General features: G+C 40.2%; 2 protein-coding genes across 2 annotated transcripts in view; one reads left to right on the forward strand and one right to left on the reverse strand.

Annotated features, from left to right (window-relative positions):
* The window catches only part of TAFA2 (TAFA chemokine like family member 2), a 555,918-nt gene that overhangs the window by 157,999 nt on the left and 385,707 nt on the right, over positions 1-12,212 (reverse strand). The window contains exon 2 of the mRNA XM_004276580.3: positions 11,203-11,309. Within this exon, the coding sequence (XP_004276628.1) occupies positions 11,203-11,308 (106 nt within the window). The 5' untranslated portion in view covers position 11,309. The remainder of the gene's footprint in view (positions 1-11,202; positions 11,310-12,212) is intronic.
* USP15 (ubiquitin specific peptidase 15) overlaps positions 1-12,212 on the forward strand; it is a 692,408-nt gene that overhangs the window by 111,657 nt on the left and 568,539 nt on the right. The gene's annotated exons all lie outside the window — the stretch shown is intronic.

Below are 12,212 nucleotides of genomic sequence, written 5' to 3' on the forward strand. Positions count from 1 at the left end.
TTCCTCTCTAATCCCCACTATCTGAAGCTGTACCTAATGTAATTGCTTCCAAGTGGGAAATACTGCTTATACTTTCTGATTGGCTGTCACAATGCTCTGAGTTAACCACTACCCCCCCCCACCCCCCACCCACCACCCACCCTGCTCCCAAAATGCCCAGCTGAAGACAATTGTAAGAATTCAGGACAGAATCTCTGGGGAGGTTTGTCTGTGTGTGAGGGACTTTTAGTTCCCAAAGCTCAGAAGATTTTATTAAGCAGGTGACAACATTCTCTGATTTTTACATATCTCATTTTTCAAATACAAATGCTCTAGATTTCTACAGTGTTTCTACATTATGTTCAAGAAACAGTAAGACAATTCTCCAGTTGGTTGCTCTTGAGAACACAGTGCTATTGCACTGGTATTTGGAAGAGCTACTTATTCTGTTGTTTCATCTCCTATACTTACCTGTTCTGTAATGACCCAGTCTCTTACCACTCTCTTTCTTACATACTCTGCTCTATACACAGCAGCCTTGCTACTCCTCATGTCTCCAGGCATGCTCCTACTTGAAAGCATTCATACTTATTTACTGCTCTGCCTGCAACATCCTTCCTTCCCCCAGATATTTTCATGGCTGGCTCCATTGGAAAATTTAGGTCTTACCCAAAGGCCTTATTTAAAACTACAGTCCCTCTTGAACACTTCTTATACCTCTTTCTTTCTTTATTTTTTCCTATAAATAGCATTTATACTATAAAACTGTTTTACTTTTCCTTTTTATTATCTATCTTCCCACCTCTAGGACAAAAACTCCATAAAGAAAATTTTTGCCTCTTGTATGTACTGCTTTATTCTCAGTCCTTACTGTGGGTACTCGAAAATTATTGAGTAAAACAAATTTTCCATCAGAATTATCCAATCTAAAATATTCCTGTGAAAACTACCAATAGACTCTATGAATCTAGAAGTCCTGATTCCCAGAAAGGGAATGCTTTTACCAGGGGCAACGGTAAGAGTCCTGCTAAACATATAGCTCCAATTGCTGCATAGTCAGCCCCATAGACAAGCAAGAAAAAAAGGACTTAAATACTGATGAGTTTAATGACCCCAGTGATCACTGCTATGGGTAGCTGCTATGAACCAGGGCAGGGGAGAATATGTTAGGCTCTCAGATGATCCACTGAGGTATTTCTTGGCATCCCAATGCCCAGTTACAACTATAAATTTATAAGTACAACAACCCCAGAATTCACAACATGATAATCCAGAGCTCAGAACCCTCAGAACCCTCAGGTCTGCGTAAAACATCAGGTAAGGCTTCTAGGTGAACAGGAAGGAGAGAGGAATCTAAAATGGCTAGGGAAGTGGGCAGATAATGAGTATCAATAAAGGCCTTGGTACCAACTGCATTAGTAGCAGCCCCACTATTCCTCCTCACATAGGTTTTCTTGGAAATTATAACCAAGCAGAATCCTCGATAAGCTTTGCCTAAACAGAGTAAATTTAAAGTAAGAAGCAAGCAGAGCTGAGGGGTATGAGCAGTTGACCGCAGTGATGTGTAGCTGTTGGTTCACTGCCAACATCCTTTCTATCAGCAGTGCACCTTTCCTCCACTTGCTGTGAATGTTAGGGGATTACAATTCACAGCCCCTCCCTTGTTCAGAAATCCACCCTCTGCTAAAGAGAAGCTACTTCCCCAGGAAGGCTATTCCCTACCATGGGTAACAGATCAATGGCCAATGACAAATGGACACAAGTGTACAAGAGGCTACTTATCTCACCTCAAGGAGCTCCACTCTGTGGAGCAATTTATGTTTCTGATCCTCCCCAAAGGACCTGACCAGGCTGTTCTCCAGCTGAGACTCTATTTGTGCTCATCTTTTGTCTCCAAGTCTATCCTGCTGTCCTTGCTCTCTGTCTCCTGAGAGCACTCTTTCTATAAATCACATAAACAAGAATTCCTGACTTGGCTCTGCTTTTAGAGAAACCTAAGACACATGGCGTATGCAAATCATCTCTGGAAGAATGCATTCTAAATATAGGCCTTAAAAACTCTCGCAAATATGATTCCAGTGAACATTAGCTCACAAAATTTTTAAAAATCACAAAACCCTAAAATAAATAAAGTACTATGAGTGAGAGTCAACAGGAAGAAATCACAAAAATTTCATAAAATAGAAGCATCGAATTTTATATATATGTGAGATTTGATATAAAATGTATAAAAAGAAATATAAACTAAATAAATAAAGAACAAAATATATCAAAAGCCAAGACAATTTGTAAGAAAAAAAGAATTTTTAGTAGCATGTACTAGATGAAATTAAAACTCAATATCTGCATTAAAGAGCAGATTAGACCCAAGAGAACATAGAAATAGTGTGGTAGAAATAAACAGATCTGAATAAATATCCCAGAATATAGCACAGAAAGACTTGAAGGTGTAAAATATAAAATAGAGGTTGAAATATATGGAGAATAGAGAGGGAAAGCTGACATATACCTAACCAGAGTTCTAGTTCAGTAACAATGGTATAGAAGCAATATTTCAAGACATAATGCCTGAAATTCTTTCAAAGTTTATGAAAGACATCAATCCACAGATTCAGGAAGTCAACTAAATCCCAAATAGTATAAATAAAAAGAATTCACTGCTAGATATTTATCATGTTACATGGAACAAGACTTCCTAGATTTGAATCCTGCTCTCAATGGTTACTAACTAAGCAACTTGGGCCAAATTATTTAACCTTTCTTTGCCACAGTTTCTGATCTATAAAATAGGATGAATAATAGTACCTACCTTATAGATTGTCATAAGGATTAAATGAGTTATTATCTACAAAGCTCTTAGAATAGAGCTGTTGGATTTTTAATATTCAACTGTATTACTTTTATCTTGAATGCTCACACGAAGTGCTCTCAATCAGACACAGATTTCTTATTAATTATCTCACAATAAAAAATAGAAATAAGCGAATAGGCCTTCCTTGCTCTAAGCCTTACGCATGATGAAAGCCATGTGGACTGTGGGAGATAGAGACTCCACTCTTACAGGGCAGACACAAACTCTCACACACTCTGGCACCCAGGGCAGAAGTGGTAATTTGAAAGAAGCCTGGGTCAGACCCACCTGCTGATCTTGGAGAGTCTCTCAGAGAGGCAGGAGGCAACTGGAGCTCACCCTGGGGACATAGACACTGGTGGCAGCCAATTTGGGGGGACCTTGTTCTACCATGTGGACACAGGTGCTGGCAAGTTCAATTTTGGAATCCGCCTTCTAGCTTATTGGCACCAGGACCCAGTCCCACCCACTAGCCTATCAGCTCCAGTACTTGGATGCCTCAGGCCAAGCAACTAGCCAGGCAGAGAGACAGTCCCACCCACCAGCAGGCAGGCTGCCTTACAACGCCACAGCTACCCCAGGACATGGCCCTGTCTACCAGACTGACCAGGACCCTGCATCAAACACCAGTGTACAGGCACTAGCCCTGGGACCCCCAGGGCCCTGCAACCAGAGACCCCAGGACACAGCTTTGTCCACCAGTGGGCCGATACCATCCCCAGAACCACCGCAGCCCTGCAGAACACCCACAGGCCAAACACAAGCTCTAAAATACCTTGGGACCCTCAGCCGGCTGCCCCAGGATTTGATTTCACCCACCAGTGGGCCAGCAAAAGCTTTGGGACACCCTGGACCACATAGTCAGCTGAGTCAGGAACAGTCCCTGCCCACCAACAGGCTAAAAGCAGCTCCAGGACCCCCAGGTCCCTGCAGCCAGAGATCCCAGGACCCAGCTCAGCCCACCAGTGAGCTGGCAGTAGCTCCTGGGCTCTGGCCCCACTCACCAGCAGGATGATAACCAGCCCTAGGAACCCCCAGACCCTGGCCACACCCACCATCAGGATAACACCAGCTTGAGATACCTTGGATTTCTCAACAAGCTGCCCTGGGATTCAGTCCCATTTACGAGTGGGCCAACATCAGCTTTTGGTCACCATGGAACCTGTAGCCAGCCATGTGAGGAACCAGCCCCACCTACCAGCAGGCCAACACTAGATCCAAGAACCCTGGCCTGCAACCCCAGGACCCAGCTCTGCCCATCAGTGAGTCAACACTAGCTCCAGAACCCCAAAGGCTTCCTCCATACAAGGCAGAGCCTGGCAACCAACCAGACCCTGGGCCAGCCACATCTACCAGACTGCCCACAGTAGTCAGCCCACCACAACAGAAGGACCCACACAGTCTAAATAGGGGGCACCACTAGAGCATGTAGCTCTGGTGATCAGAGAGGAGTGTGCTGTTGGAACGCAGAGGACATCTCCTACAAAAGGCTACTTCTCCAAGGTTGGGAAAAACAACTAAACTACCAGATACATAGATATTAAAAGTGGTAAATGAGGTGGCAGAGGAATATGTTCCAAATGGAGGAACATGTTCCAAACAAAGGAACAAGATACAACTCCAGAAGAAGAACTAAATGGAGATAGGCAATTTATCTGATAAAGAGTTCAAGGAAATTATTATAAAGATGATCAAGGAACTCAGGAGAAGAATGGATGAATAGAATGAGAAGTTAGAAGTTTTTAAGAAAGATTTAGAAAATATAAAGAAGAATCAAACAGACATGAAGAATACAATAAGTGAAATAAAAAATAAGTTAGAAGGAATCAACAGTAGATTATATGATACAGAGGGCTGGATCAGTGAACTGGAAGGCACAGTAGTGAAAATCACTGAAGCTGAACAGGAAAGAAAAAAAAAAAAGAAATAAGGATGTTTAAGAGACCTCTTGGACAACACCAACCATACTAACATTCACATTATAGGGGTCCTAGAAGGAGGAGAGAGAGAAAAAGGAACAGAGAACATATTTTAAGACATAATACCTGAACACTTCATTAACCTGGGAAAAGAAACAGAAATCCAGGTCCAGGAAGCACAGAGTCCCAAAGAGGATCAACCCAAAGAGGAACAAAACAAGACACACTGTAATTTAAATGGAAAAAAATAAAGAGAGAATAGGTGCATTGGCCAAGATGGTGGAGTAGAAAGACCCTGAGCTCATCTCCTATCATGAGCACACCAAAATTACAACTATCTGCAGAACAACAATCTATGAAAAAGACGAGAACCTACAGGAAAAGATTTTTCACAACTAAAAACCTAAAGAAGGAACCACAATGGGACAGGTAGGATAGGAAAGGTGGGCTCACAATATAATCAATTCCCATACCCCTGGGTGGGCGAACTGCAGCCCTGGGGTCCTGCACTGAGAAGACAAGTCCCCAGAGCATTTGGCTTTGAAGGCCAGTGGAGCTTAATTTGGGGAGTGCCAGGACTGAGGGAAACAGAGACTTTACCCTTAAAGGCCCACACAAAATCCCATATGCACTGGTACCCAGGGCAAAAGCAGTAATTTGACAGGAGCATGGGCTAGATCTAACTGCTGGTCTTGGAGAGTCACCTAGAGAGGCGGGGGGTGGCTGTAGCTCATTCTCGGGACATAGATACTGTCAGTAGCCATATTAGGGAGCTTTCTACCACATGGACACTGCTGCTGGCAGCTGGCATCATGGGATCCTCCCTCTGGCTCAATAGTGCCAAGACCTGGTCCCACCCAACAACCTGTAGGCATAAGTGCTAGGGAGCCTCAGGCCAAACAACTAACTGGGTGAGGACACATCCCCACCCATCAGTAGACAGGCTGCCTAATGACTTCCTGAACCCACGGCCACCTCTAGACACAGCCTTACCGACCAGAGGGCCAAGACACAGCTCCACCCACTAGTAGGCAGACACCAGCCCTGCCATCCAAGAAGCCTGCACCAGCCTCTAGACCAGCCTAACCCACTAGGGGGCAGACACCAGATGCAAGAAAATCACAGTCCCTCAGCCTGAAGACCTAGTCCACCTACGGCAAGCTAGACCCTACCCTGGGACCAGTGGAGCCTGGGGCCTGGGATCTGGGCCCTGGGCCCTGGCCCTGCAACTAGCAGGCCAACACAAGCTTCAGGACACCATGGACCACATACCCAACTGTGTCAGGAACCAGACCCCTGCCCACCAGTGATCTGATACCAGCTCTGGGATCCCTGGGCCCTGCAGCCAGACTCCAGGACCCAGCTCTGCCTGCCAGTAGGTGGAGCAACAGCTCCAGAGTCTTCTGGACCCTCACTCCTACCGCCAGTGAGCCAACATTAGCCCCAGGGCCCCTTGGGGTTCTGCAGTCAGCTGCCTCATGACCAGGCCCCACTAGTCAGTAGCTAGCAACATCCACACAAGGCAGGGTCTGGTAATCAACTGGGCTAGGGGCCAACAAAGCCCACCAGTCAGCCTACATAGTCAGCCTACCACAACAGAAGGACCTAGGCAGCCCTCTCAGGGGGAATTCTGAGAGCATATCGTTTGGATGACAAGAGGGGAGTGTGCTGCTGGGCACTTTTTTTTTACAGAACTAGAATGAATAATTCTAAAATTTGTAGGGAAACACAAAAGGCCCTGAATAGACAAAACAAACTTGAGTAAGAAGAACAGAACTGGCGGTGTCACACTCCCTGACTTAAAAGCTACAGCCATCAAATTAGGATGGTATTGGCATGAAAATAGAAATACATCAATGGAACAGAGAGCCCAGAAATAAAGCCATGAACTTATGGTCAATTAATCTATGACAGAGGAGGCAAGTATATACAATGGGGAAAAAAAAAATAATCTCTTCAGTAAGCCGTGGGAAAACTGGACAGCTACATGTTAAAGAATGGAATTAGAACATTTTCTCAAACCATATACAAGAATAAGCTCAAAATGGATTAAAGACTTAAATGTAAGACCTGAAATCATAAAACTCCTGGAAGAAAACATAGGCAGAACACTCTTTGACATAAATCATAGCAATATATTTTCGGATCTGTCTCTTAAAGTAATGGAAACAAAAGCAAAAATAAACAAATGGGACCTAATTAAACTTAAAAGCTTTTGCACAGCAAAGGAAGCCATCAACAAAACAAAAGACAACCTACTAAGTGGGTGAAAATATTTGCAAATGATATGATGGATAAGGGATTAATATACCCTATACATAAACAACTCATACAACTCAAAAAACATACAACTTGATTAAAAAAATGGGCATAACTGAATAGGCAATTTTCCAAAGGAGACACACAGAGGGCCAAGAGGCACATGAAAAGGTGCTCAACATCGCTAATAATCAGGGATAAGCAAATCAAAACCACAATGAGATAACACCTCACACCTGTCAAAATGGCTATCATAAAAAGGATCACAAATAATAAATGTTGGCACGGATGTGAAGAAAAGGCAACTCTTGTACACTACTGGTGGCAATGTAAATTGGTGCAGCCACTATGGAAAACAGGATGAAGTTGCCTCCAAAAACAAAAAAAAATAGATCTACCATATGATTCAACAACTCCACTCCTGGGTATATATCCAATATATCTGGAGAAAACTATAATTTGAAAAGATACATGCACCCCAATGTTCATTGCAGCACTATTTACAATAGACAAGACATAGAAGCAACCTAAATGTCCATCGACAAACGAAGGGATAAAGAAGATGTGGTACATATATACAATGGAATACTACTCAGCCATAAAAAATAATGAAATAATGCCATTTGCAGCAACACAGATGGACCTAGAGATTATCATACTAAGTGAAGTAAGTCAGACAGAAAAAGACAAATATCATATGATATTGCTTATATGTGGAATCAAAAAAAAAAGATACAAATGAACATGTTTACAAAACAGAAATAGATTCACAGACATAGAAAACAAGCTTTTGGTTACCAAGTGGGAAAGAGGTGGGAGAGGGATAAATTAGGAGGTTGTGATTAACATATACACACTACTATACATAAAATAGATAACCAACAACAACCTACTGTATAGCACAGGGAATTATACTCAATATTTGTGATAACCTATAAGGGAAAAGAATCTGAGAAAAGAATCTGTATACACATACACACACACACAGACATATATGTGTATAACTGAATCACTGTGCTGTACACTTGAAACTAACACAACATTGTAAATCAACTATACTTCAATTAAAAAAAAAATTCACACGCAAACTCTAATTCGAAATTTTCATACGCTCAGTGCTCAAAGGAGTCTTATTTACAATAGCCAAGCTACGGAAGCAACCTAAATGTCCATCAAAAGATGAATGGATAAAGAAGATGCAGTACACACACACACACACACACACACACACACACACACACACACACACACAGGAATACTACTCAGCCATAAAAAGGAATGAAAATTTGCCATTTGCAACAACATGGATGGATCTGGAGGGTATTGTGCTTAGTGAAATAAGTCAGACAGAGACAAATACTGTATGTTATTAAAATAAACAAATGAATATAACAAAACAGAAACAGTCTCACAGATATAGAGAACAAACTAGTGATTAACAGTGGGGAGAGGAAAGGAGGGAGGGGAAGCATAGGGATAGAGGATTAAGAGGTACAAACTATTATGTATAAAATAAGCTACAATGGTATATTGTACAGTACAGGGAATATAGCCAATATTTTATAAAATCTTTAAATGGAATATAATCTATACAAGTTTTGAATTACTATGTTGTATACCTGAAATTAGTATAATATTGTAAATCTACTATACATCAGTAAAAAGAAATAACTTGAACAACTTTCTTAGTACTACCACTTTGGAAAAAAGCCTTCCACATAATCTGGTAAGACTGAAGATATGCAATGCCCTGTGACCCAGAATTTTGCTCCTTGGAATGTGCTCTTGAGAAACCCTTGCACATGTGCACCAGGAAAGAAGTAGAATATTCATAGAAGCATAGTTCATAATGACAAGAAAATAGAACACCAACTGTTCAGGTAGAAGAGAATAAATACATAAATTGTGGTGACTTCATACAACAAAATATGGGGCAATGGTAAAAAAAAAAATTAGTATTAACTATAGTTACCATCAAGTATAATGAATGTCACAAATATATTGTTGGGCAAATTAGCAAATTACAGAAAAACACAGTATAATACTATTATGTAAATTCAATAACAACAGAATTAAGCAGCATGCCATTTGGATAGGTATAAATACATGGTGAAATTATAAATAAAAGCAAGGGAATTATAATCACAAAATTTAGAATAGTGATTTTCTTGGGTAAGGAGGCAAAGGAATGAAATTAGAGTGGCAGACACAATCAGGTTCAAGAGAATTAGATATGTTACATGTCTCAACTCGGGGGTGAGCACACTTGTGTTCATTTTATGAATAGGTCCTAAAACATATATGTACATTACACTTATTAAATGTAAAACAGTTTAAACAAAGGGGGCATTTTGCATGGAAAATGTAAAGGGAAGAAAGAAAGGAAAAGGGGAAAGAGGGAGAGGCAGAGAAATCTTTCCTAAATTCTTCCTCCAAAATATTCTTGGTAGGGTGGAAATGGATCAGCAAAACAACACAAAAGTTTATCTTCTATAATGTTTTAGAACTTTGAGTTTGGCACTTTGAGTTTTCTGAGTCAAGGTATAATCTCTTATGTTCAAGAAATATATTTTTCGGCAAAAAGTAAGAAAAGATCTTAGTTTTGGAGTTAGCATAGAACATAACACAACTTAAAAATTCTTAAAAACAGCTTTAAAAATTGTATGCAATATTCACTGAGGAGCAGTCCTCATGAATGACTCTCTTAGAGATCCCATCACTTGGCTTTGAGGATGAGAAAGCATCCTTATCATGAACCCTTGCTTTGCTGGGATGACACCCACAATTACTATGAATCTCCCCCAAAGCTCTCAATTCCACTTTTACAGGCTGGGAAGGTGCACTGGGTGACCATGTATGGATGATGTGTCTTCTCCTGTTAAGCCCAAGGCATGGGGCCTGGACCCAGTGGTTTGCCCCTTTTTACAAGGTAAGTATTTAAGGCTGCTTTGTCCTTCAGTTTGGTTCACTGTAGCCAATTTGGAGACACGTGAATAACATCTTCCTTAACAACTTCTTAATTTTATACCAGTAACCCTTATTCAAGAGAATTTAAAGTTTTATCTGTGGATCCAAGTGCTGTACTAAAGAAAAGAAGAAATGCACACACACACACACACACACTCTGTGGGGCAAAAACAGGATTGTGAAATATGAAGGACCTCTTTATAAAATTCATATTTTGAAAGATGACTCTTTTTGGTTTTAAACACAGGGGGGAAAGATTTTCTCTTATAAGCATACCTCCCTCACACCACATCTTTCCATTCCCTGGTGTACTTGTTCCGTAATTAAATGCTAATTAAATGCACATGTGTAACTATTTTAAGTGTTACAAAATTCAAGGCAGTCTTAACTTTCTCTTCACTCAAAAATAAAACAAGAAAGTAAGTTGCTAGTCTGTGGACTTTACAGAGGAAAGAGAACAGAATTGTAAAATCATATTTCACAGAAAAATCTAAATTGACTTTTCAGGTTATGAATACTTGATTATGGTAGGGACAGTCCAGAAATAGATTAAAATAAAAGTAAATGGAATTTTAATTCATTTGGAAAAAGTATTCACTATACTGAGTCTTATGCTCAGAAAAGAGAACAGAAAGGGCATAGTTTTGAGCTGTCAAGCTTAACACACACATATAAAACAAATATCGTCACCCTGTTCTATGGCAGAATTGAGCCTTCTTAATAACATACTGGGGTAGAATCAAAAGAGTGGCCAAAGATGTACTCTGGCATGAAGAAATATGATCTACAAAAAGCACGGAAAGGAAATTTACATGTATACGTATTATTAAGACACATATCATTAAAGATGGTTTCATTATAGGATGATTGCAATTTGAAACTCATCTTTATTACGTGTCAACTCAACATTTTAACATCATTATCTTAAAAATCTTAAAATCTTATCTTAAAAATGGAAATGCTAAGAAGAAAACGAAGTCACGATTCCATACTCTTTGAACATTATTTGCAGAAGTGTCAGTAATCCTGGAAACATTGAAATAATCATTCATTACCTATCAAAGCCATATTAAGAATAACTCTTTCTGCATTTTTACTTAAAGAGAATTGCCATGGGCAGACCCACATTTAGTAAAATTAACTGACCAGTAAAAGCAGAACATAATAGTTTGTGTTAAAGGGAGTCCCCTTCCTCAGAGAGCTGAGGAAGAAAACAGAACAGCTTACCTTTATGATGGTTTGCACTGGACACAACTTTCCCCCACAAGGTTACAATAAATATTATTATTAGCAGTTTTCCTTTTGTTGCTTTCTGTAAGTATCTCTTACTCATCCTGCAAATAAAAAAAATAATAATAAAAATCCTAAGTATGTGAAACCATTGCTTTTCCATTATAACTGTGCTACATTTAAAGCTTCCCATGACACCTTAACACCTCAATTTGCATTCCTTATATTAAAATGCTATTCACTGTATATAAACTATGAACAGAAAAAATATTAAAGTTTTCCAAATAAAGTACCTTGATACAATGCAAGAGGTAAGAGAGGCCCTAATCAGTCAATCTTATTTCACTTAACAGCCTAAATCAACTGGGAAACATTACCATTTTTCTTTCCATATAAATATAGATTCAGCTTATTCAAAAAATCCAAGGCACAGTTGTTTGAATAATCTTTAAATAAGGGACTTATTCTACTTTAAGAAAAACAAAGAAAACAAAACCTTCTTCAAGACCAGGTCAAATGGTCAGGGTAAACAGTTTAGATAAAATGTGTGTGATGAATCCCTGCATAGAATAAAGTCACTTCAAATCTATTATTCCTAATGTGTTTTTAAAAAGTCACCTTACAGGCTTCCCTGGTGGCGCAGTGGTTGAGAGTCCCCCTGCCGATGCAGGGGACACGGGTTCGTGCCCCGGTCTGGGAAGATCCCGCATGCCGCGGAGCGGCTGGGCCTGTGAGCCATGGCCGCTGGGTCTGCGCGTCCGGAGCCTGTGCTCCGCAATGGGAGAGGCCAAAACAGTGAGAGGCCCATGTACCGCAAAAAAAAAAAAGTCACCTTACTGTACAACACTACTACTAGAGATACACAGATGTTTTAATATTACTGGAATCTACCATGTTGTACTTTATGAGAAGTAGAAGAAAAATGGAAAAGCAAAATGAAAAATATCAGGTTAACATTTTCAAGCTGAGACTACAAAACTCAGGAAAGTGAAGCAAAGTTATAATAA

Source organism: Orcinus orca, chromosome 11, assembly GCF_937001465.1.
Source record: "Orcinus orca chromosome 11, mOrcOrc1.1, whole genome shotgun sequence".
NCBI lineage: Eukaryota > Metazoa > Chordata > Mammalia > Artiodactyla > Delphinidae > Orcinus > Orcinus orca.